Consider the following 27,406-nt stretch of genomic DNA (forward strand, 5'->3'; position numbering starts at 1 on the left):
GCCCAACCTTCCTTCCGAGGAGTGGCTGGTGGGTTTGAACCGCCAGCCATCTGGTTAGCAGGCAAGTGTCTTAGCCACTATGCTACCAGAGCTCCCCATTAGCGATTAGAGAGATGAAAATCAAAACAACGATGAGATAACATCTTGCCTCTGCCTGTACTAGCAGCAAAGTTCAACAAGACAGAAAATAAATGCTGGTGAGGATGCAGAGAGATTGGGACTCTCATACACTCTCATACACCAGCAGTGTACTGTAAAATGGTACAACCACTGTGGAAAGCAGTACGGCAATTCCTTAAATAGTTAGAATTAGAAATACCATTTGACCCAGTGATTCCATTACCAGGTATATAACCTAAAGAAGTTAGAGCCAGGACAAGAATAGACATATGCACACCCATGTTCACTGCAGCACTATTTACAACAGCCAAAAGATGGAAACAACCAAGGTGTGATAGTTCGGTTTGTGTGTCAACTTGGCTGGGCCTGGTTGAGTGGCAGGGCAGCTGGTGGTAGTTAATCCCCATGAGGAGACTGGCAGTCAACTACATGGTGGGATCTACCACAAGCAGCCGGGTAGCTGCCTTTGGGTATGTGATCTGTTCCTGTATATAAGGAGGAATCTTTGAGTATGGTCTCTAGCTTATGGCACACTTGGACCCTCCATGTATCTGTGTTGTTGCTCAGTAGCCTGCTATGCTCTGCCGACCTTGGGACTTACAATGGACTTAAGTTAATGGCCTGCTGTGTGGTTTGGTAAGATCAGGACTGTACCTTTTTACTTGTCAATCTTGGGCCTGGCAGCCTAAGCAGCTAGCAGCTGCATGAGTGAAGAAAAGTTTCTAGCTCCATGGGCCAGGAGCTGGAGGCAGAGCTGAAGCCCAAGGCCTGGCACTTTGAACTTGGACTTAAAGCCTCCAAATTGTAAGAATAAACTCTTGTTTGTTAAGGCCATCCCACTTGTGGTATATTTCTTGTCAGAGCGGCACTAGGTAACCAGAACACTAGGTGTCCATCAAAGGAAGAATGGATAACCAAACTATGGTACATACACACAATGGAATACTATGCAACCCTAAAGAATAACCTAGAATCTGCAAAACACTGCATAATGTGGATGAACTTGGAGGACATTATGCTGAGTGAAATAAGCCAATCACAGAAGGACAAATATTGTATTAGTCTGTTACTGTAAAAAGTCAAGGAAAGGTTTATATATGGAAGGAAATTTTCTTTGTTGGTTACCAGGGTTGGGAGGGGAGGAGAGGGAACACTGTTAGATAGGTAGAGCCAAGTACTGATTTGGGTGAAGAGAAGGGCAATATACCAAATGTGAGTGATCAACATGGTGGCACTGAGGAAGAAGACGACACACAGAGGTACATGGGAGGTACAGAAAACAAAGATGAACCCTTTGCACATACAGTACTGCGTGGATGGACAGGCTGAACTATTAGGTATGCCTATGTAGCGGGCAGTGTGCCCAAGACCATGTATAGGGTTGGCAGACGTTTCTACAAGTGTATTGCTATGTTCTATAAGAATTCCCAGGTGTGTAGTAGAGCTGATAAGGGACAAGGATGTCACTTCTTGGGCACAGCCAGCTACCCAGAGGGAGTGAGTAGTTGGACCTGTGGGTGTAGGACCATAGCCGCAGGGGACATCAAGCTCAACTGGCATAACATACTACACAAAACATTGTTCTACCTCCTACTTTGGCAAGTAGTGACTGGGATCTTAAAAGCTTGCAAGTAGCCATCTAGATGCAATAATGGGTCTCTCCTCATCCAGAGCAAAGAAGAATGAAGAAACCAAAGACTCATGGAAACAAATAGTCCAAGTGACTGGTACACCATGCGATCCTCAGCCTATACGACTATGAGACCAGAAGAACTAGATGGTGCCTGGCTACCACGGTCAACCACTTGGAGGGTAATCATGTAGGAGATCCTGGATAGAGTAGGAGAACAATGTGGAACAAAACTCAAAATCATTTGGAAAAAAAAAAGGGGGTCCAGGTTTGCTGGTCTGATGGAGCCTGGTAGAACCACTAAGACTATGGCCCCTAGATGCCCTTCAGGTCTAGAATTGAACCCATACCTGTAGCTACCAGCCAAACAAAAGACAGGCATATGAGTGTTGGACATTTGCCTGAGGCAGATACACTCCCTGGAGAGAATAATCATGGGAAAATAGAAGGGCTGTGTATGCACAGGGACATATTTCGGAGAGTAGGGGTGCATGAAGGGAAGGACACAGGGAAGAGGTAACTATGGGGAGGAAGTGGGAAGGGAGCTATTGCATTGTGGTAAATTGTAGTCACTGTCATGAGACAGAGTGTGTGTGTGAACTGCTGTATGAAAAGTGAGTTTGTTCTGTAAACTTTCACCCAAATCACACACACACACACACACACACACACAACCAAACCAGTTAAAAGGCAACTCACAGAATTTGAGAAAGAATTTACAAACTGTATTTGATAAAGGTCTGTTGTTGTTATGTGCCATCAAGGCGGACCCAACTCATAGCGACTCCTCCTTGGGTGTCTGAGGCAGTTCACTATGGAAGTAGATTGCCCGACCTTCCTTCTGAGGAGTGGTTGGTGGGTTTGAACTGCCAGCCTTTTGGTTAGCAGTCAAGTGCCTTAGGTACTATGCTACCAGAGCTCCTGATAAAGGTCTAGCCAACTGATTAACGGATAAAATGTGTATAGTCAATAGTCATACAATGGAAATTACTCATAGAAATGAATGAAGTATTGCTACATGCTACAACACAGATGAACCTTGAAAACATATAGACTGAAAGAAGCCAATCACAAAAGACCATATATTTTATGATTCTGTTCATATGAAATGTCTAGAATAGGTAAGGGAGCTCTGGTAGCGTAGGCATTTGATGGCTAACCATGAAGCTGGTGGTTCAAACCCACCAGCTACTCCTCAGAAGGAAGGTTGGCCAATCTACTTCCATAGTGATACCACCTTGGAAACCCAAAGAGGGGTCACTATGAGTCAGATCCAACTCAAGAGCAGTGAGTTTGATTTTTGGTTTTTAGAATAGGTAAATTATAGAGACGAAACTAGGTTAGTACTTACCTAGATTTGTGGGGCGCAGGGGGAGGGAGTGTAGGGTGACTATAAAGGGCATGGGGCTTTCTGGGATACCTGTTCTTAGTCCTCTGTATGAAGTGATAGTAGAATGGCTGCCTGGAGATCCCTTAGTGGTCAGGGTTTTGTAAGGAAATTCAGAAAGGCCTTCCTCTCAGGCTTATGCTTTCTCTGTACCCCATGGTGTAGCCAGAATGTTTGTTGGGTGATGAGCAGCAACCCAGATGGAATTCATCAGCCTATTGCACACACATCACTACTGGATCAAGGACAGGCAGCTCAGAGCCCAGCCAATGGACCAATGAGCAGGGAGCAGGCCTCCATGCCAGCCAATGGCTCTAATTTTTATTTTCTCTTTCCCAGAAAAGTATGGTCTTTCCTGTTCCAAGTGTATACATTAATGTACATGAGTACAAATGAGAAAGAACCCTACAGCTTAGCTCTGGTGCTGAGAGTGGCTCTCAGTTACCCAGTCATCCATTTCAGAGTACAGAAATTGGACCTCAGCCTTGGTTTATATCAGGAACATCAAAATGGGAAAAAAAAAAAAAAAAAAAGTGATCAATTTTGCAACCCAGTATCATGGAGAATGGTAGATTCCTTTGCCTGGACAAAACGTACCTCCTTGGTTATCCTCATAGAGTTAGCCAGTTTTTTTTCTCTCTCAGATTAACAAGCATCTCTGTCCACAACAAGTGAAATTCCCTATGGTTGATTTGCTCTAGCAAAGTTTTAGAATTATTAGAATCCTGGTTGTACTTCCTCCTGAAGATCATTTAATAAAAAGGAACTGGAGGCTTTTGCAAAAGGCCCTCTTAGGATAAGTACCTACACTTCCTTAGCATGCCAGTAGTTTTCCAATTTGTATGCCAAGAAAATAAAATTTTAATAGAGCATAGAACTGCAGAACTTTCTCCAGATTGAACTCTAAATTCTGATGTGTTATAATGACTATTAGCAGGTAGTCCTGACTGAAGTTTCTACAAAGCCATCAGCATCCCTCAAACAAGTAACAGGAGGCTCTGTCATGACAAGAAGCAAACAGAGATACAGAAGGTCATGCTTTCAGTGTGGTCTCTATAGGTCTGGAAGAAGGAGGGGACACATATTTAAAGCAGCAGCACATTATCAACATAGTGGAGGAAGAGAGAGAGTAGGTAGAGGACATTACCTTGGAATCCGTGGCCAGGAGAACTGTGCCATCCTCACGTATCAAAGGCTGTTGGATGTTCACAAGCATCCCTGGATCAAGAAGACCTGTCTGTCTATTTAAGACATAAAGAAACTCAGAGTAGCTTCCAACATTTTATGCACAGTGTGATCATGTTGCACTTCTCTGTCCCCTCCATGGGTGCAGAGGTGTCTGAATGACAGAAAAACTTTAACTAGGTGCATCCTCAATGATGAATAACCTCCTTCTCTCTGCAAGGAGATGTATACAAAGCTAAGTCTGTGGTCTGAGACAGCATCAAATACAAATGAACGGCCCCCAGAGTTTTCCAGACTGACTGGAGATTGTGGCAGTTTTGCCAATAAAGTTAGCTTGGTCTTTATTTTCAGATTATCAGAGTACTCTCAACTCCATTTCTCCAGATACATTTTGGGTTTCTTACGTTCCCTCCTTCTGTTCCTTTTGAATTAAATTAAATGATCAGCTCTGAAGGCTGCTCCAGATGCCACCTTTCATGAAACCAGGGGACTGACCTTGTTCCATCCTTGTCTGCCACAAATGTGGGGGTGGCTATCAGAGGGCTTCTCAGGTCCTTCCGGATGTAGATTTTCTCAGTTGAAGCAGCACAATTGCTTGGTTTTTCCCGTTGCACATCAAAGGGCTTCCGTTCACTCTGCACAGCTTAAATGACAACATACATATTCACGTTTAGAGAAAAGAGTCAAATATAAAATACATCCCGCTCATGGTAAAATAAGGGGTCTCCCTCAGTAAGTCAATTACTGCAAGGATGCTAAGTTCTGGTGCTAGATTAGTGGTGGTAGACTTTTCAGCCAAAGGAGAGAAAGGTTCAATGCCAAACAATGCCATGTCAAATGAAAAAGGTGTAAAAAGAGCTCAGGATAGCAGGTGCTGCATGCTAAGTAACTGCAGCAGGACGTTTGCCCGTTGTGGGAGGTCCACACTGAGCCCTTTGTGTTTGCATTTCTTGCTACTAACAAAAGGAACTCTCTCCATGATGAGAAATGCCTCATCTTCATGTGGGCCCTTAACAGAGAGCTTGTCCAATGCCACAAATCATAGAAGAACCATTCTAACTTCTAACTCAAATCGGAAACAATAGTTCCTGAAAATTGTAATGGGTGTCAGTTTTATATCATACCTAACAATCTCTCTTTCCAGCAATCTGGTATAAGAACAGGTCTACCTGCCAGAAAGAACTGAAGAAAATGAAGATGTTTTTAAAGAAAACAAGTAAGGGATATGCCCAGAGACTAAAATTCAGACATCCTACTAACCAAACTGAAATATTGTTGAGTCTTGAGTTTGTAGCTATAGCTGTGATTGCAAAAGACTAATTTCAGCCAATGTTCTCAGTAAAAATATTTACTCTTAAAAAACAGCACAACTTGGCAACATGGGCCCATTCCACACCAAGTTAGTGATGTATGTATTCATTTACTTTGGAGAAAGAACAGTATCACTGGATAAAATAAATACACACTAGACAGAAATCAGGCTGATACTTCCAATTTCTCAAAGAACAAACAAATTTTCATCTGTTCCCTGGTGAATTTTGCAGCATTCTTTTTCCAGAAATGCAAACACTAAACATTTGTATTGGTGTCTAACCTTTCTAGGGAATCATGCATGAGATGAGAAGGATAGCACCTTCAGCAAGAGCCTGTGGTCCCAGGTCCAGGGCCACCAGGACTGGTCAAGCACCCGTTTTTCTCCCTGCTGCTGGGGGTGCAGCCTGCTGCCCCCCAGACCTAGTGTGCCTGCCTCTGCTAACCTATGTTTTTCTACCATGGTTTAAAAACCCAAATCCACTCTCTTCAGATTTCTCTCTGTTGCCTACTTTGGATCTTGGTCTTCTTGTTTTCACCACTAGCTGGGAAACAAACTTCAATGCTGATTGGTTCCTGTGGATGAGGGTCTGGTTTTGGAATTCCTAATCACAAATATTCTGTCTACAGGAGCTGGAAGGAAGGGCCTGAGACCATATCTGGCTGCCCCATCCCCAGGAGCAATACCTCCCTCTCTACAATCCCAGCTGAACGGAGGGCTTAGCAGAGGACCCAGCCCCAAAAGAGAGATGCCCAGGCCAGGTGGAGCCAACCCCTGGGGGCTTGGGAGAGCTCCAGATTTAAACTCTTCAATGAGCAACTCCAAAGAAAGACTTACATTCCTCAAAAGGCTGATGCGCTCACATCATGTAGAAATGATCCAAGCACCATGTCTCCTAAACAGAATCAAAACTAAAAAACCGAAAACAAACTCACTGCCATCGAGTTGTTTCTGACTCACAGTGATCCCCATTGGGTTTCCAAGGCTGTAAATATTTACAGAAGTACATCGCCTTGTCTTCCTTCTGCAGAGTGGCTGGTGGATTTGAACTGCTGACCTTCCAGTTAGCAGTCAAGTGCCTTATCCACTATGCCACCAGAGCGCCAAACAGAATCAAGCCAGGGTCAAATTCCTGCCATGGCAAGAACCCAATCTACCTGAGCACTTCTTTCCTGCTTTATTCTGGCAGTGGGTGGTGGTGGCGATTATTTTCTGGGTACCAACAACAAACAAAAAGGAGCCCTGGTAGCACAGTAGTTAGAACATTAGGTTGCTAATCCAAAGATCGGCAGTTTGAACCCACCAGCCACTCTGCAGGAGAAAGATAAGCCAGTCAGCTTCTATAAGACTTACAGCCTTGGAAACCCTAGGAGGCAGTTCTAGTCTGTTCTACAGGGTTGCCTGCTATGAGTCAGAATTGACTCGACAGCAGTGGGTTTTGGTTTTATAATGAGCACTTGTTGAATGCAGGGGCTAAGAAAATAATGAGTAAAGCATAAGCTCACTTAATGTTCAAAGCCATATGTAAAGTAGGGAGTTTTGTTTCACAGATGAGGATACTGAGGCTGAGAGAGGTGACATATTTTCCCAAAGCCTCATAGCTCTTAAGTGGCAGCACTCTGGTATCTCTGCTCCAAAGCCTGTGTTCATCCCATTCCCCTGAGCTATCTCCCAGACTGATTTGGAATAAGGCTTTCCACACACACCACAGGAATTGACCAACCATAGGTCTACTGGCTATGAATCTTATAGCTGACCCACAGTCAACCAGAATGAACTGTGAGTGGATATTTTCTCTTAAAGTACTCTAACACAAGATATAGAACCATTTCTTAATAGATACTTGCTCATTTTCTTCCTTCTCTGTTTACTCATTGTAATTTTCAATACTCTTACTCACATTCCATTTTCATGCCCATCTCTAAGCATTTTTTCAGCCGGCAAAACTGACAGCGGTTCCGATGGTGTTTATTGATGATGCAGTCTTGGTTGCTCCGGCAGCTATAGGTCAAATTTTTCCTCACGCTCCTTTTGAAGAAACCTTTACAACCCTCACAACTGACAGCCCCATAGTGACGACCTGAAAAGAAGAAGGGTGCATGACTCAGTTTGCCAAGACATAAGCAGGCCTTGTTTTCAAGGTAGGTATAGCAAAATGACAGGAGCTACAATGTCAGGCAGCAATAGCCACCTGGAAACCAGCAGGCGACTGCCTGAACATTCAGCACTGTGCCTATGACTTATCCACAATCTTTGAGATAATGATGGAAAAACTGAAGCTCAGAGCAGTTGTTACGTGACTGCTGGTAAAGGACCTGACCTCAATGCTCTTAATATACAAAAGACCTCAAAAGCTATCACCTGGAAGGGAGAAGCTTCCAGATGATAGCTGAATTGCACTGTCCACTTGTGGACACCTGGTCCTAGCCTGTAGTCCTGGGTTTATGAATCTCCTCAGCTCCTTTGTCCTACCAAGGGTGGTACAAAGCAGACCCATCATGACTGTGCTGTTTTATCACACAGAGTGTCTCACTCACATATTTACTCTATCTGTCTAAGACATCTCCTAGACCCTATACCTCCTCCGGGGGATTGACTGCTTAGGTCGAAGACTAAGGCAGCCACATAGCTCACCTGGCTTAGGTATTCAGACTTCTGAACACATGAACCTAAAGATGTATTTATTAAACATTATTCATTGTTTTAATCTTGTTTACTTTGGTATCTCTAACCTTGGACTACCAGTGACATTAGAAAGAGCTCCTTTCTCAGTTTACCCTTCCTAGTTCACAAAGTGCTTTCACACGAATGGCCTCATTGATCCCAGCTGGGAATGACTGTGGCTATGCTCTTCTGGCTCTGTCTTTTTTACATAACCCAATTTCATAGCTACATTGCTGGGGATGACACATTTCACAGAATAGCCATTTATAGTGGGTACAGAGGGCTACATGAAGCTGCACTATATGAAGAAGAACACAGCATCAGCACTACAGGAAGGCTCATTAACAACCTGTGATATGCAGATGATACAACCTTGCTTGCTGAATGTGCCAGTGACCTGAAGCACTTACTCATGAGGTAGTGATGGAAAAACTGAAGCTCAGAGCAGTTAAGTGACTGCTGGTAAAGGACCTTACCTCAATGCTCTTAGTATACAAAAGACCTAATGGGAGGACACTACAGCCTTCGGTATGGATTACACCTCAACATAAAGAAAAAAAAATCCTCACAACTGAATTAATAAGCAATAGCATGATAGATGGAGAGATTGAGTTGTCAGGGATTTAATTTTACTTGGATCCACAATCAATGCCCATGAAAGCAGCAGTAAAGAAATCAGACAATGTACTGCACTGGGCAAAAGACCTCTTTAAAGATGTCACTTTGAAGACTAAGGTGTACCTTACCCATGCAATGATATTTTCAATCACCTTATATGCATGTGAAAGCTGGACAATGAATAAGGAAGACCATAGAAGAGTTGATGCCTTTAAATTGTAGCACTGATGAAGAATACTGAAAATACCATGGACTGCCAGAAGACCAAACAAATCTGTCTTGGAAGAAGTACAGCTGGAATGCTCCTTAGAAGTGAAAATGGCCAGACATCATCTCACCTATTTTTGTCAAGGGACCAGTCTCTGGCGAAGAGTATCATGCTGGGTAAAACAGAGGGTCAGCAAGAAAGTGGAAGACACTCAACAAGATGGACTGACACAGTGGCTATAACAATGGGTTCAAGCATATCAAGGAACATGAAGATGGCATAGGATCAGGCAGTATTTTGTTCTATTGTACATGGGTTTGCTATGAGTTGGAGCCAACTCAATGCCACCTAACAACAATAGAGGATCCCCACTGTGCCAAGCTCTAATATGCAAAACCAGACTGCATATATGGAGGATTTCAATTTTGTGCTGTTTTTCTGTACTCTAGACTGCTTCTGGTGGCAGGGTCTGGGGAAGGGGTGGCAGGTGCGATGTCTGGCCACAAAGGTGACAAGAACGAGCCTTTGGAATAGCCCAAGAAGCAAGTCAAGGAACTGGATAAGGAAGGTAAAGCTTTCAAGAAGAAATTAAAAGAAGATCAGAAGATTTCAAAAATATAAGGAAATAATTAGTCCATAGCACTAATGGAGCACATGAACCCCAGCCTCTACGACCCTGAGACCAGAAGAACTAGATGGTGTCTAGCTACCACTGCTGACTGCTCTGAAAGGGATCACAATACGAGGTTCCAAATAGAATGGGAAAAAAATGTGGAACAAAATTCAAAATCATAAAAAGACAAGTTACTGGTCTAATAAAGACTGGTGGAACTCTTTAGATTATGGCTCTTAGACAACCTCTAAGCTGGGAACTGAACTCACTCCCACGGCTCAACTTTCAGCCAAATGACAGAATAAGGTGAACAATAACACCAGGGAGGAAAGTAATCATTAGAACAATCAACCATACAAGATCAAAAGGGCAGCATTTTTCCTGAATAAAGCTCAGAAGGCAGGAAGGAATAGGAAAGATGAATGAAGTGGTGGTAAACACAGGGAGGAAGAGGGGAGAGTGCTGTTACACTGTGGGGATTACAATGAATGCCGCAAAACGTGTGGATTGTTGAATGGAAAACTACTTTGCTCTGTAAACTTTCACCCAAATCACAATTAAAAAAAAAAAAAGAAAGAAAGAAAAAGAAGAGCAGAAGAACTAGAGGAGCTAAAAGTAAGGCTGTGGGAAGGGCCCCCAGAGCAGTGGTGAAATTAAGAAATCTGACAAAAAATAAGCTGTTGTGACTGAGGCAATGGTTATTCCTGTTTAAATATCTAGATTCCCTGCTATAACATTCTATTGTCACCTATAGTTAGAATGAAGTATTGTCTTAGAGCCTGTTGTACAGTTAAAAATAAACTTTCGTTTAAGGGGAAAAAAAATCTTGCTAAAATTACTTTTGTATACATTGCTTTTTCTTTCCTTATAGTCCATTTTCTTGAGCTTGCTCTCCCTTAGGGGGACCTTTAATATCTTGCGACACTGGCATGGGAAATCCTGTGACTAGGTCTTTTCTTTAAGCCCAGAAGAAGACTGAAGAATGGGGAAGTCAAGCAGATTCTGTGACCTCTGTTATGTTAATGCTTTATTCATTGGTTCAAAAGTTTGCTGAATTCCTCTTCCTTGCTAAACAAGAAGATGGGGCACAGAAATGGATGGATAAGACATGGTCTTTCTCAGCCTGGGAGGAGGAGACAGACCTGTGAAGAATCAATTATAAGATAGTGCAACAAATTCCTAAAGAGTTCTGTACAAACTGGTGACTAAGACCAGAGGCACTACTGTTTCCCTGTAGAAGAAGCAGGTGAAGTAGGTGAGGGCTTCAGAGAAGGGATAGAGATGGGCTGGTTTATGAGAACAAAGGGTAGGAGCAGAGGCAGGGCACCAGTGAGAGTGAATAGTGTTACCAGCTTGTAGGGGTAGTGGAGTTCCTTATCTTCTATAGATGCTTGCCTAGAACTGTCTTCAAGGCATCCAAGAGAGAGTGAGCAAGCAGCAGATGGATCCAGTAAGGAGAGGGACCCTGGCCCCAACCCCCAAACAGCAGGAAAAGCAGAGGGGAAAGAAAAGGAAATCCAGGGCACCCAAGACAGAGTGAGCAAGTAGCAGGGATCCAGGTAAGGGAAGGATGGAGAGGTTTCAAACAGCTAAGGGAGACAAACTTGTCTGTCAGGTAGTCATGTGGTGGGGCATGTTGCTGTGAGGCTTGCGGCTGTGCTACTGGTGTTTCAAGTACCAGTGGGGCTGCACATGGTGCACAGTTTTCGGCATGGCTTACAGACTGAGACAGACTAGGAAGAAGGAGGAGGCCATCCACTTCTCAAAGAATTGGCCAAGGAAACCTTATGAATAGCAGAGAAACACTGTCTGTTACAATACTAGGCAACTATACGAATAGCCTGGAAACACTCTCATACACTGTAGGAGGAGGAGACACTTAGGTCGGAAGGCTATCAAAATACAACTGGGAAAGAGCAGCATCATCAGAGTAGAACCAACCTTCCTGATACGGATAAAGGAAACCTTTTGAGACCTCCATTTGCTGATGTGACATGACTCAAACTAAGGAGAAACAGCTACAAACATCCATTAATAATCAGAACATGGAATGTACGAAGTATTAATCTAGGAAAATTGTTAAGTTGTTGAAAATGAAATAGAACACATAAAGATTGATATCCTAGGCATTAGTGAGCTGAAGTGGACAGGTTTTGGACATTTTGAATCAGGCAACCATATAATAATCTACTATGCCGGGAATGGCAATTTGAAGAGGAATGGCGTGTCATTGATCATCACAAAGGATATTTCAAGATCTGTCCTGTAATACAAAGCTGTCAGTGATATATAATATGCTTCTATAAGGAAGACCAGTTAATAGGACTATTATTCAAATTTATGCACCAACCACCAAAGCAAAAGACGAGGAAATTAAAGATTTTTATCAACTTCTGCAGTCTGAACTTGACCAAACATGCAATCAAGATGGTTAATTATCAATGGTGATTGGAACGCAAAAGTTGGAAACAAAGAAGAATCACCTGTAGTTGGAAAATTTGGCCTTGTGACAGAAATAATGCTGGAGATCGCATGATAGAATCTTGCAAGACCAAAGACTTATTCATTGCAAATACTTTTATTCAACAACACAAACGGTGGCTATACAAGTGGACTTTGCCAGATGGAATACACAGGAATCAGACTGACTACCTCTGTGGCAAGAGGCAATGGAAAAAGCTCAGTATCTTTAGCCAAAAACAGACCAGGAGCTGACTGTGGAACAGACCATCAACTGCTCATATGCAAGTTCAACTTGAAGTTGAAGACAATTAAAACAAGTCCATGAGAGCCAAAATATGATCTTGAATTTATCCCTCCTGAATTTAGAGATCATCTAAAGAATAGCTTTGTTGCATAGAACACCAATGACCAAAACCAGAAGAATTATGGGATGACATAAAGAACATCATCCACGAATAAAGCAAGAGGTCATTAAAAAGATGAGAGAAAAAGAAAAGACCAAAACGGATGACAAAAGAGACTCTGAAGCCTGTCCTTGAGCGGAAAGTAGCCAAAGCAAATGGAAGAAATGACAAGATAAAAGAGCCGAACAGAACATTTCAAAGAGCAGCTAAAGCAGACAAAGCCAATTACTATAATGAAATGTGCAAAGACTTGGAGTTAGAAAACCAAAAGGGAAGAACACGGTCGGCATTTCTCAAGCTGAAAGAACAGAGGAAAAAATTTAAGCCTCGAGTTGCAATACTGAAAGATTCTATGGGCAAAATATTAAATGATGCAGGAAGCATCAAAAGAAGATGGAAACAATACACAGAGTCACTGTACTAAAAAGAACTGATAGATCTTCATCCATTTCAGGAGGTGGCATATGATCAAGAACCAATGATACTGAAGGAAGAAGTCAAAGCTGCAATGAAGGAATTACCAAAGAACAAGGCTCCAGGAATTGACGGAATACCCATTGAGATGTTTCAACAAGCGGATGCTCCACTTGGTTATGCCAAGAGATTTGGAAGACAGCTACCTGGACAACTGACTGGAAAAGATCCATATTTGTACCCATTCCAAAGAAAGGTGATCTCACAGAATGTGGAAATTATTGAACAATATCATTAATATCACACGCAAGTAAACTCTTACTGAAGATAATTCAAAAACGGTTGCAGCAGTGTATTGACAGAGAACTTCCAGAGATGCAGGCTGGCTTCAGAAGAGGACATGGAACAAGGAATATCATTATGGATGTCAGATGGATCTTGACATCTGAGAATACCAGAAAGATGTCTACTTGTGTTTTATTGACTATGCAAAAGCATTTGATTGTGTGGATCATAACAAACTGCAGATAACACTGAGATGAATGGAAATTCTAGAACACTTAACTGTACTCATGAGGAACGTGTACATAGACCTGGAGGCTGTTGTTCGAACAGAATAAGGGGACACTACATGGTTTAAAACCAAGAAGGGATTACGTCAGGGTTGTATCCTTTCACCATATTTATTCAATCTGTATGCTAAGCAAATAATCTGAGAAGCTGGACTATATGAAGAACGTGGCATCAGGATTGGAGGAAGGCTAATTAACTGGTAGCACAGTGGCTAAGGTACTTGACTGCTAACCAGAAGGCTGGCGGTTCAAACCCACCAGCCACTCCTCGGAAGGAAGGTTGGGCAATCCTACTTCCGTAGTGATACTGCCTCGGAAACCCAAGGAGGGGTCACTATGAGTCAGGGCTGACTCGACGGCAAATAACAACAACAACAATATGCTGATGACACAACTTTGCTTGCTGAAAGTGCGGATGACTTGAGGTGCTTACTGATGAGGATTGAAGAATACAGTCTGCAGTATGGATTATACCTCAATATAAAGAAATCCTCACAACTGAACCTATAAGCAGCATCACAATAAATGGAGAAAAGATTGAAGTTGTCAAAGACTTCACATTGCTTGGTTCTACAATTGATGCCAATGGATGATGCAGCAGTCAGGACATCAGAAAATGTATATGCATTGCCGTCAAGTTGGATCCGACTCATAGTACTGGGCAAGTCAGCTGCAAAAAACCTCTTTCAAGGGCAGAGGAGCAAAGATGTCTCCTCGAGGACTAAGGTGCACCTGACACAGACCGTGATATTTTCAATCGTCTCATATGCATGTAAGAGCTGGACAATGAATAGGGAAGACTGAAGAAGAATTGATGCTTTTGAGTTGTGGTGCTGGCGAAGAATGCTAAAAGTACCATGGACTGCTGAAAGAACTAACAAATCTGTCCTGGAGGAAGTGCAGCCGGCAAGTTTCTTGGATGCGAAAATGGGCAGACTTTGTCTCACCTACTTTGATCATGTTATCAGAAGAGACCATTCTCTGGAGAAGGATGTTATGCTTGGTAAGGTAGACAGTTGACAAAAGAGGGGAAGGCCCTCAACGATATGGATTAACACAGTGGCTGTGGTGATGGGCTCAAGTATAGCAGGGATTGCGGCGCTGGTTCAGGACCAGGCGATGTTTTATTCTGTTGTACACAGGATCTCTATGAGTCAAAGACGACTTGACGGCACCTAACAACAGAGTTGTCTTCCTAAGAGGTCCAGTAGCTCTCTCTCTCTCTTTTTTCCCACCCCTCTACCCTCCGCCAGCTAGAACCAGAATCTCTTCTAGGCTCTTGTGAGTACTGTGATTACAGAATAAAGTGGAACCAAGCAGCAGCCCCACAAACCACAAGCCTGTGTTGTGTCCCTGGACTCACTGGAACTTTGCCCTCATCAAATGTGTCTCCATTCCTCCATGCCTGCATCTCTTATCTTCTATGGCTTCCCAGTGCTAGCAGGCCAAAGTCTGAACTTTTGGGCCAGATATCTCCAGTCTCCTTGCATCCATATTCTAACCACAGAAGCCCATGAGCTCTCTTCACTAAAGATGAGGACAATAAACTCTCTGGGCCTTTATTCCACTAGCTGGAATGCCTTTCTCCTGCCTTACCCAACACGTGCACAACTATCATGGCTCAGGTGTGTGACTGCCTCTGTGAACACTTTCCTGACCTTGGGACTCAGCCAGAACCACATGCTCCCTCCTTCTCCACTGTAGTAGTTTATTACATGGGGCTATAGTGAGAGGATGAGGTAAGTGGTACAGTTATGATGAAGGGGGATTACACAAATAATACATCTTGTGAATAGCAAAGCACTGTGCAAATATTAACTAGATTAAAGAAATTATTACTTTCTTAGTAGTGTGTAAGTAACAACTGGATGTTAGACATTGAACCAATATTTACAAATCACAGAAAAGCTCCTTGACATTTCCTTTTGATCTTAATAACGTGACAAACTGGTTTATTTACATTACTATTCAAGTAAGAAAAGTGACTTTTTGTTTTAGAACCTACAAGCAATGCTCTCTTTTCATTAACTACTGTCCTGGCTTGACCTCCAATGTGGTTCATGACTTTACTCATGAAATGCACCCAGTGCACCTGGGTTACTCACCAGAGGCTTTGTCTCCACAGACTACACAGTACTCTACAACCTGGGGCCTCTGGATGTCGGTCTTCCCCAGCAAACGCTCGACAGAAGCAGAATCCGTGACGATCTAAGAAGAAATCAGAAAACAAACATGGTGGTGATTAAAAACCAGATCACTGAGCAAAGTAATGTTTAACTGTAAATTCCTAATCTTGGGTTTCTAAGCAGGGATTCATGTGAACTACTGGGAAAATTCCATCTCACAATCTCATCTCATACCCAAAATGGCTCTGCTGCTCACTGACTACATCCCTGCAGTGGGTGATTGTCCAGATCAGGCAGGGTCTGGTCTCTGCTCATCAGTGCTCTCCTTCTGGCTACCTCAGCCACCCAGGATTGGAGCCATGTGGGAAAAAACACACAGATACTCTCACATGCAGATATTTATGGTCCTTCTGGCAGCCTGCCTATTCCCATGAAACAACATGAAAGTATGCAAAGGGAGTATTTGGCAGAGAAGCCAATAGTCACGCTCCATTAATTAAATAACTAGCTTCCTCACTGAGCCAGTTGGAAGTAAGAGGACTAAAATAGGTAGCCTCTGAAACTTGCTTTTTCTTCTTCATTTGTACCAACTTTCTAAGTGACAAACATTGCTACTCATCTCTGAGAAATTTTAACTGGTATCAATATGAAAATGGGGGGAAAAATAGCTGTTATTAACTTGTGCCTGAGTTCAAGCCAATGGTGGGAATATATACAGAAATCATTATGTAGAATCACTTCTTGTGAAATATGCAACAAAATCTACAGCCATCCTTTCACAAATGAACAGCATTCTAAATAAGAAAGGAGGAATGCTTATTTCAGATGATTAGAATGTACTCTAATAAAGGAAGGTTGTTGTTGTTATGTGCCGTGGAGTTGGCTCGACTCCTACCGAGGCCTCCTTGGGTTTCCGAGGCAGTATCTCTATGGAAGTAGATTGCCCAACCTTTCTTCCGAAAATAAAGGAAGGAGGAGACAGTATTTACTAACTGTAGTATAAGATGTCCCAAAAGTAGTTTTTAAAAGTTGAGCAAACACACTGGTATTCTGAACCCGGATCTATTAAAAGGAAAAAAAAAAAAAATCTGTTCCTTCCTGAAGTTTCTTCATAGTAGAGAGTCCCAAAGAAAGCATCTTGACCCTGACTAAACATAGAATGGACATCGGTCTCGAGTCTCTATTCCTTTAAGGTAGGAAATTTGTGCTTCCCAACCTTATGCTGAGCAACAACTCTGCTTCCTTTCAGCCCTTGGCCCAACACTCCTTGTACTTCTCCTATGCCCCACTCCTAACCCTAATTTTCCCTGTCAGAGTAGGGCAGGGAGAACACCAGGGCAGAGATGGAGGCAAGAGCTGAGGGTAGGAGAGCCAGCAGCTCACAGGAGCTAGGAAGGACAAAGACTAGGGACGACCATGTCTGACGATTTGGACAAAGCAGAGGTCAAAGTCAGGCACAAGTCAGTGCTCATCCTGCTATCATCAGCCCTAGGTGGTGGGCCAAGGGCTGCCACCATGTAGCCTTAGATAGGAAAATTCCTCCAGTGGACTACTGATTTTTCCTGGTTCAACCTCCATCCCCTCTGAGCACTGCACTTTGTTGTTCTCTGAACCTTGCCACCTGTTTGCTATTTGTTTGTTTACTCTGGCCAATGCAGCAACCTACCATGTTTTCAGGTCCCCAAAGGGCTTTTAGGGCAGGGATTTGGCCTCCACTGCAGAGGTAAGGTGGCACGGTGCCTAACGCATTTGACTGCCAACCAGAAGGTTGATGGTTCAAATGTACCAGCTGCTGTGCAGAAGGAAGAAGGGGTAATCTACTTTTGTAAAGATTTACTGCTTCAGAAACCCAATGGGGGTCACCATGAGTTAGACCAACGCGATGGCAGTGAGTATTTTTTTTTTTTTTTTTTAAGTAGATGAAAGAGTCAGGAACAAGCTCAGTAGCATAAGTGCTGAAATGAATGCCTGTACAGCAGATCTTACCTGGATCCTGCCAGGGACGAGGTTGTCAGAGGTGGTGAATATGAGCTGCTTGGCACTAGAAGTCTCCGGTGAAGCCAGGATCACCTTCCCAGTTCCAGCTCCATCTGGGCTGGTTAGGATGAACTGCTGTTTGGGGGATCCAGAGGCGTCCACTGCGGTGACTATCTGAATTTTCTGTCCTGTCTGCTGGTCTGTCACAATCTGTAAGACACAACATAGAGGCTTGCTTTCAAGGAGCATTGTGCATCCTATACACAAACAAGTGGTGCTTGGAAGTGTTGGTTGCCAAACGCCAGGCCTTAAGCAAACATAGTTCAAGATGCCATTTCACAGTTCATAATGAAATGAGAATGATAAAACATAATAGTGAGTTCTTCAGAAACTAATTTCCAGGTTAGTCTTATTCTAGGATTTTATGTTTCCTACTACTTTTAGCATTAAAATGCCCTTTCCTTTATGAAATGAAGGCAATAATAAGTAGTAGATGATAAATTTAACTTAAAAAAGAATAATGTCCTTGACAGCATAATAAAAAGAAAAAATATGGGCAAATCTAATCTTTTTTAATGCTGCTGATGCATATGCATGAAATCTAAAATCCTGAGACTGACTGCTTTGAAGAAAGGTTATTTCTGAAGGGAAGAAATCATGCTGGGTTGGGCTGACAGAATACAGGGAGTACTGTTCTGACACACACTTGACTCACCATTGATTGACCCTGCTTCTACCCCCCATCCAACTTATTCTCACTTCTTGATTCTGAGGTCTTTAAGGTAGAGACCATGTGTGACTCAGGACCAGCACAGGCCAGGCACATGGAAAGAAGCAATGGGCACTAACGCTGCATAACTCCTGATTGAGCCCTTTAAGGGCCCCCACTTTTCAGGGGCCACAGCTGCTGGAACCCATCTCCTACCAGAGTCCTTGACTAACTGCACCAGCTATTATAAAAATAGTTGTTGCAGCACAACCAACCTCTTTTATGCCTACTTATCAAGTTTGTTGAAGCTGTTCTAGTCCCTATACTGCCCTTTTCTTATTACATGTACCCCTAGCTTAGAACACTACCCACCTCTCCTCTAGGACACCAGCAGGTCCTCACTACTAATGAGACTCTGGGGGCTGTTGTTGCTAGGACCTGGGCAGGTGCTGCATCTCTGGCTAGAATTTGGGTTTGGTTTTATACAGCATAGCAGATTTAAGTGCAGGTCTGGCATCTGTACCACCCCTTGATAGATAGTTGTTTTATGAAATGGAATTCCAAGTTTCAGAAAATAAACCCAGCGTCTAATACAATAGCTCTGTCAATGACCCAATCTGGAAACCAGACAATTTTGGTTGTTGAAATAAAAATATGACACAAGCCAAAAAAAGATTCACCATTTAACAAATGTTTACTTAGTGCCCATTCTTTGTTGAGCACTGTTTTAGATCTAGAGAAAAGGACTTGAACAAAACAAAGTTTCTACCTTCATGGAGCTAACCTTCTAGCAGGGGAAACAGACCATGAATGATGATATGATGAAATAGTCTTTGCTAAGTGCCATGGGGAAGTGAAGCAGAATGCGTCAGAGAGTGACATAGGAAAGGATGCAGGGGGCAACTCTGGAAGGAAACATTTCTTTGAGGGAGTGACATTTAACCAAACACCTGAATGAAGTAAGACAGGAAGCTGTGCAAAGGTGTGGTCAAGTATGTTAAGCGTGGGAGCCCAGCAAGAGCAAGATGAGAAAAAACAGGAGAACAGGAACATTTCCTTTTCGGGTCTTCCCTAATTCTCTTGGTTGAAACATGGAAGGTATGAGGCTGGGGTAGGTTGGCTATGTCTAGACTGGGACAGAAGGTCTTGGTGGCTGTACATAATATATATTCCAAAGCTCAGATTAGTCTTGTCTTCTTTGCCCCCTAAAGACTGAAAGCTCATATAAGTTCAATGAATTACTTACAGCTTTTAAATTCTGTTTGTTTATCCTCTCCCTCACAAGATGTCTATAGTGGCCATTTAGAGATCTCTCCTCCATGAAGAAAATTAAAAATTTAGGCATGGAAAAAAAAAAAAAAAAAAAAATCTCCTAATACCCTACTGGAACCCAAGGATGACCATTAGGTAAACAGAGACTGTCTTAGTTATTAAGTGCTACTGGAACAGAAATACCACAAGTGAATCACTTTAACAAATTTATTCTCTCACAGTTTAGGAGGCTAGAACTCTGAACTCAGGATGCCAGCTCCAGGGCAAGGTTTTCTCTGTTAGTTCTGGGGGAAGGTCCCTGTTAGCAATCTTCCCCTGGGTATAGCAGTTTCTCAGCGTAGGGACCCCAGGTCCAAAGGATATACTTTGCTCCTGGCTCTTCTTTCCTGGTGATAGGAAGTCCTTTTCTGTCTGCTTGCTTCTCTCTCCTTTTATCTCTTGTAAGATAAAAGGTGGTGGGGCCACACCCAAGGGAAATTCACCTAAACTAGGATGTGACCTGGGAGCTCTGGTAGCATAGTGCCTAAGGCACTTGACTGCTAACCAGAAGGCTGGTGGTTCAAACCCACCAGCCACTCCTCGGAAGGAAGATGGGGCAATCTATTTCTGTAGTGATACTGCCTCGGAAACCCAAGGAGGGGTTGCTATGAGTCGGGGCCGACTTGACAGCACATAACAACAATAACAACAGGATGTGACCTGATTAAAGGTGTTGCATCTCACCTTAATTCCCATACCACTGGCTGATCACATCATGGGAGATGATTACATCATTATTACATAACTACCAAATTACATCTCTACATAACTGCCAAACCACTGAGAATCAAGACCTAGCCAAGCTGACACATTTGGGGGACAAAATTCAATCCATAATAGGGACCTTGTTAATAAACACTAGCAGCTAGACTCTTGTTTAATGAGATTCAAAAACCATTAAAATGAGGGTATGTATCCAGCCACCCCTTGGAAGGAAGGTTGGGCAATCTACTTCTGTAGTGATACCACCTCAGAAACCCAAGATGGGGTCACTATGAGTAGGGTTCGACTCCATGGCACGTAACAACAACAACATTCAAAACTCACTAAGGTTATGTCCCCTGTGGAGCAGAGGCAAACTTAATTTCTTTATTTACTTGGAACAGATGTTCATATTCCTTGCCTGCCAAAAATAACAAAACAAAGCAAGGTAAGAAGGGATGTCTTGTCCTCTGTGTGATTTTTAAGGCTTCCCCAGCCTGGCTATAGTCAGTGCTGCTGTAATGCTTGCTCTGAAAAGGCAAATTTGTTCCAAAGCAAATTTTGTGTTTGTTTATTCACAACTTCTTTGTGAGAAACACTTAGATGAATGAAGAAAATAATACCCAGTTGAACTGAGCTGTGTAGGAATACATGAACACATCTCAAACACCTATCAGCTACCTCAGTTCCATCGATCTGGTGTTACAACTTCCCTCTTTCCACCAGAAAACCCTCTTTCCACCACTTTACAATTCTCAAGATGCAATTCTTTTTCACAAGTAATCTTCAGATTTTTAACAAGGTAAAGTGCCATATTTATTGCAGTCTTTACATCTTTCTTAGCCATTTTATAGGTATAAACCTGTGCAGTATTTATTAGGTTTATATCTGATTTTAAATGTGTCACTGACACAGTTTTTGAAGGTTATGCCACTAACCCCATTTTTCTCATTTGCCCTATGGTTTTATTGTTCACTCTTGTATACCATAGGGATTTTTAGGAAGATATATGTTACATTCCAGCAGAACTGACTGCCCTCTATCAATCCAAGACCCTCTCTAGCTCTAACATGTAAATATTCTCTCCACCACTCTCCTCTATGTTGCCAGGTCTCTCGTCTACCAAGGCTGGGCTCCATATTTCTGTTGTAAAGAAATGCCTGCAAACTGATGGCCTGTTGGCCTATACTAGTCATTGGATAACTTTTGTTTGACTTCTAGTGTCCAACTTCAAAGTTTTTTTTAAAGAGTTGGTTGTTAATATTTAAAATTAACAATACTTTCCATAAAAATCTGATTTACAGTTCTCCTGACAAACTGGAAGCTCTGGCCACCCAGGACCCAAATTTCTCCATGGCACCAACTGGTGGGAACTGGGTGGTAGCTGGCCCTTTAGATGGGGCGTGGCTCTCTGGTTCCTGCTAATCTTTCCCTTGCCCACATCCTTCACTGTTGCCTGGCCCTATAAACATCTGAGCTTATGCTCCATGAGGAAGGCCTTTGTATCTAGAGAGACATGAACGGAATGCTTGCTTTACTACTTCCCAACTGTGCTAACATGGACCAGTTACATAACCTCTTGGAGCCCCCATTTACTTTATCTATAAAACAGGATTACTGGGAGAGTGAAATGATATGTGTGTGAATGTACTTGGTACAGAGCCTAGAATGTAACATTACCTTAGTAAAAGTATGTCTTGTCACTATTACCTCATCAAATCTTTCCCATCTGGAAAGTCAAGATGTTCTGACTACAGCTCACTTTACTCTTTCATTCCTCAAACATTTACTAAGTGTCTACTTTGCCAGGCAGTGTGCTAGACAATGGGCATGTGGAGGTGGCTCTGCCCTCACCAAATTTTTAGGTTAGTGGAAGAGATGGGCAATAAACGAGTAAACTAACATACTAGTAATCACTTAAAATTATGGTGCATGTTATGAAGGAAAAGATCAAGTTGGGGTAAAAGAGAATAACACAAGCACTTAACTTTACAAAGAGAAGTCAGGGAAGGCCTCTGTGATGAAGTGGCATGTAAGCCAAAATTCAAGGTTAAGAAAGAGGGAGGCAGATGAAGGTTTATGGAAGTGTATTTCAAAAAAAGGGAAATGCTCCAGTATATGGAAAGCCCCTGGAGGAAGGACTTCCTAGAACTGCTCAAAGGCCCATGGACAACAAAACATGACCCAGGAAACTAGAGAGAGACGTGGGCCAGACCTGGAGGGCGTTGCTTTGACTCCAGCTGAGAGTCAGGAAGTACTCAAGGTGTCCCCATCTCTCCTCCCCTCCCCCCAAAAAATGTATCTTCAGATTTCTCATAGTGTAATATCCATTACTGGTCAGATTGTTCATTCATGTTCCAGGTCAGGGTATATTAGAAAATGTGGATAGTATACTAAAGTACAATAAAAAACCCAAAAAACTGAATTTACTGCCATTGAGTAGATTCTGACTCATAGAAAACCCCACTGAGTTTCTGAAGCTGTAAATCTTTATGGAAGTAGATTGCCCCATTTTCCTTTCACAGAGCAGCTAGTGGGTTTGAACTGCTGACTTTCTGGTTAGTAGCCAAATGCCGTATCTACTATGCCACCAGAGTTTCTTAGCAAATGTGATTAAATTAAAAAGAAAAAACAAAACAAAACAAAAAAAAAACCCTGAAAAACCAAACCCACTGTCACTGAGTCAATTCTCACTCATAGCCACACTACAGGACAGAATAGAAACCCACAGGGTTGCCACAGCTATAAATCTCTATGGAAGCAGACTGTCTTACCTCTCACCCACAGAGCAGCTGGTGGGTTTGAACTGTCAACCTTTTGGTTAGCAGCTGAATGTCTTAATCACTGAGCCACCAGCGCTTCTTAAAAAACACAAAAAACGTAAAATAAAGCCTGTTTTAATTTTTTCTACCTATCTGAAAGGTAAATAAGCACTTTTTTAAAATATAAATTTCAACTCATGTGCATAGTTAGTGTTGATTAGATGCAATGATCAAATAAATACCTTTTCCATTTAGCCCAACAAAGTCAATCCCTGCAAAGTTCAGGTGGATAAAGTATGTGTCAAAACTCTCTTTCCTGAATAACTTAAAAAGGTGTTTTCTAAATACACTCAAGTGTTTTCAGTGAGGGAATGATGGAAAATGCTTTATATTTAAAAAAGATGTTTCTTTCTAGCCTTCCTGTCTCATCTAAGGTGGTGGTGGTGGAACTGTGAGAATCAGAGGTCAGGACACAGAATCACTAAAATACTGAAATTTAATCATGTTGTTGTTGTTGTTGTTATGTGCCGTCAAGTCGGCCCCGACTCACAGCTACCCCTCCTTGGGTTTTCGAGGCAGTATCACTATGGAAGTAGGATTGCCCAACCTTCCTTCTGAGGAGTGGCTGGTGGGTTTGAACCGCCAGCCGTCTGGTTAGCAGGCAAGTGTCTTAGCCACTTAATCATAAAATTATAGAATGCTGTCCCTCATTTATACCTTACCACCACACCAACAGGGGCTCCAGTATAATGAAGGTGATTACAGCTAAAGAAGCTGGAAGACACAGACTCTCCAAGGAGGAATAGTAGGTGTGGTATGATAATCACTTTTATAAGGCCTCTTTTAACATGGTCTTCTAACTTCCACTAAATGACTGGTTGGGACTATGTAAATAGGGTGACCATGGCCTACCCAAAGGGATTGGAAAGTTGTTAATAATACAAATAAGGTGCATGGAACCCTGTGGGGGTGGGAATAAGTTATGTGAGGATTGGTCAGTTTTGTCATTTTGCTAAGCTTAAAACAACCCATCCCAGAGGTAGAAAAGGGGGAGATGACCACCATCAAGAAGAAGAGACAGAAATGGAATGTAACCTTTGGACCTGGGGTCCCTGAGCTAGAAACCTCCTAGATCCAAAAGACAGAGCTCTATAATACTGGAGATGGTAAAAAGCAGTTACAGAGAAACAGTGGCAACACAGGCAGAACTAGAAGACTGGCAGGAGATGGTGTGGTGGGGTACCTGGCCCATACCTGGTGGAGTGGGGTACCTTCAGGAACTTGATGGACCTCTGCTCAGTGACCCATTGAACAAGAGAGTTGAGTGTTTTGGCCCCAAAGCTCTCTGGAAGAAAGGGGTGCCTCCAGGCATTTACTGGTGGAGCTAAAGAGCTTTGTAATAACATTTGATCTAGCAGCACAGTGGCTGGATGGCCACAGGCACGAGAAGTTGAGGGCCTGAGAGAGGTCTGGTGGTAGGCACAGCTGTGAAGAGACAGTCCTGAATAAACCAAACCAAAGCCACTGCTGTAGAGTCGTATCTGACTCATAGAGACCCCTCCTTGGGTTTCTGAGGCGGTATATCACTATGGAAGTAGATTGCCTAACCTTCTTTCTGAGGAGTGGCTGGTGGGTTTGAACTGCCAGCCTTCTGGTTAGCAGTCAACTGCCTTAGACACTATCTAATAAACTCCATAATCATAAGTATTATTTGTGAGTTCTGTATGGCGATTTCAGTGAATTATTAAACCCAGCAGAGAAATAAAAAGTGCCCTGGAAGGGATGGCTGGGGTCAGAATTGGTAAAAAGGCTGAAGAGAGGAGGTAGTCTCTGCCTCATAAGAATCAGCCTTGGGCTATTGGGCTGTGGGTGATTCTCTCTCCTCCTTGTGAAGTTAGAGGGGGTCAGATCTCTGTAACACCATTTTTATACCAGGAAGCACAAAGTCAAGAGGACAGACAAAAACAAAGGCAACAGAGGAATATGAAGTCTCTGGCACCAATACTACAACAAACATTAAACAACTCAACCCTTCATCAGGTTAACATACTAGGGAGCTATTCACTACAATGCTTACTACCTCAGACAACTGTGATTGCCTAACTGTTAACAAAAATAACAAGGCATGCTAAATGTTGAGAAAAAGCACAGTCTGACAAAACGAAAGAAAAGATAAAGCAATGACCAGAAAAAAAAAATTCAGGTATTAAATAAGGAATTTAAAATAAGTATGATATTATGTTAAACGCTACAATGGAAAAGTAGACAATATGTAAGAACAGGTGAATAATGTAAGCTGAGATGGAAATTCTAAGAGAGTAACAAAAGCAAATGCAAGAAATAAAAAATACCATAAGAGATATGAAGAATGTATTTTTTAAAAATAATTTATTTTGTTGGTGTAAAGAATATACACAGAGTTGACTTCCGGTAAGATGGAGGAACAGGCAGACAAACGACACAGACCCTCTTCAACAAAGAAAAGAAAAACTAATTGACAGGGATATAGAAGATAATCCTGGAGCCCTGAGCTTTGAAAGGAAATATACAGAAGTGGATTAGGCATCAACTAGTAGAAAAACCTGAACGAAAACAGTGGGTGCAGAGATGGTCAGAGCTGCAGACTGCCAGTTACTCTGAAGAGACCAACAGACTGAATATTTCCAAGTGGTATTGGGACCTGAAAATTGACCTAAAGATCAGCCCTGGTTGCCAAGGGCTACAGGGATGACTGTGCTGGTGCCCTATGACTAGGAAGGGAAACAGCAAGGAAGGAGAGAACGTGAGCTGTTGACTTTCTGCTGTCCAGAGGGCACAGCCATTTTGACTGTTCACATGTGGCAGCCATTTTGAGTGTTTACAAGCAGTGGCCATTTTGGATATTTAAAATGACCGAGGGTGCAGCCATTTTGAATCTTTACAGGTGGCAAACATTTTGGATTTTAAAGTGATAGCATTCTCATTCAGATTCCAGGGACCCAAGAATAGGCTCTGTTTGCCAAGGTCGGCAGGGACATATGAGAGGCTGACAAAGGGAAAGGAGACAGGTGGTGGGTGTATGAGTGCTGTCAACTAGAGAACAGAGGAGCACAATACCCTGCTTGCATAGATAACATACACAGAAAAAGAAAATTATGGGCAAGTCACTCCAACATACAATCACCAATTAAATATAAACACAAAAAACATCACTACCTCGGAGAAAACAGAGAAATCACAGTCCACACAAAGAAGTAAGATAAATCAGGAAAAACAAGGGACCAGGATACAGACCCAAAATACATCCCTGAGGAAGAAGCAGCATTGGAACACCCTGATAAGCAATTCAAAAGAATATTTAGGTATCTTCAATGAATTGAGAGACTGACCAAGGAAAACACAGAGAAAACACTAGAACAATTTCAAAAGGCAATAGAAGAACAAAATGACAAAATAAATGAAAAATTAGAAATGATACAAAATCCATACACAGAAATCCAGAAGATTAATACTAAATTTTCAGAAATAGATAAGACACTGAATGGGCAAAGGAGCAGAATTAAATCAATGGAAGACAGAATTAGGGAGATTAAAGGCAAATACCCAAAACACTTCTTTGGAAAGAGATAAATCAGAAAAAGGATAAAAACAAAATGAAGAAAGCCTAAGATTCATGTGGAATACTATCAAAAGGAATAACCCACGTGTCGTCGGAATTCCAGAACAGGAAGAAAAAAATAAAACCACTGAGAAAATTGTTGAAGATTTGTTGGAAGAGAATTTTCCTGGTATGATGAAAGATAAGAATACATCCATTCAGGATGTCCAATGAACCCCAAACAGGATAGACCCCAAAAGAAAATCCCTAAGATGTATCATCATCAAACTTATCAAAACCAAAGACAAAGAAAGAATCATTAAAGAAGCATGGGAAAAATGAAAAGTTACCTACAAGGGGCAACCAATAAGACTAAGCTCAGATTTCTCAAAAGAAACCATGAAACCAAGAAGACAATGGGATGGTATATATAAAACCCTGAAAAAGAAAAATCTCCAACCAAGAATTATGTACCCAGCAAAACTATCCCTCAGATATGATGGTGAAATTAGGACATTTTCAGATAAGCAGAAATTAAGGGAATTTGTTGAAACCATACCAACCTTATAAGAGATGCTAAAGGGAGCCCTTTGGACAGAGAAGCAACAACAGCAAACAACAACTGACCATTAACACACATGATAATATAACC

At 42.2% G+C, this 27,406-nt stretch overlaps 1 protein-coding gene across 1 annotated transcript in view; it reads right to left on the reverse strand.

Annotated features, from left to right (window-relative positions):
- Positions 1 to 27,406, reverse strand: part of NR2C2 (nuclear receptor subfamily 2 group C member 2) — a 126,416-nt gene that overhangs the window by 21,272 nt on the left and 77,738 nt on the right. The window contains exons 3-7 of the mRNA XM_042782278.1: positions 17,703 to 17,903; positions 15,696 to 15,798; positions 7,535 to 7,714; positions 4,818 to 4,965; positions 4,285 to 4,378 (exon numbers count right to left, since the gene is read on the reverse strand). Coding sequence (XP_042638212.1) covers positions 4,285 to 4,378; positions 4,818 to 4,965; positions 7,535 to 7,714; positions 15,696 to 15,798; positions 17,703 to 17,903 — 726 coding nt within the window. The remainder of the gene's footprint in view (positions 1 to 4,284; positions 4,379 to 4,817; positions 4,966 to 7,534; positions 7,715 to 15,695; positions 15,799 to 17,702; positions 17,904 to 27,406) is intronic.

This window comes from Orycteropus afer, unplaced genomic scaffold, assembly GCF_000298275.1.
Source record: "Orycteropus afer afer isolate SDZICR_OR568_19922 unplaced genomic scaffold, OryAfe1.0 scaffold00282, whole genome shotgun sequence".
NCBI classification, from domain to species: domain Eukaryota; kingdom Metazoa; phylum Chordata; class Mammalia; order Tubulidentata; family Orycteropodidae; genus Orycteropus; species Orycteropus afer.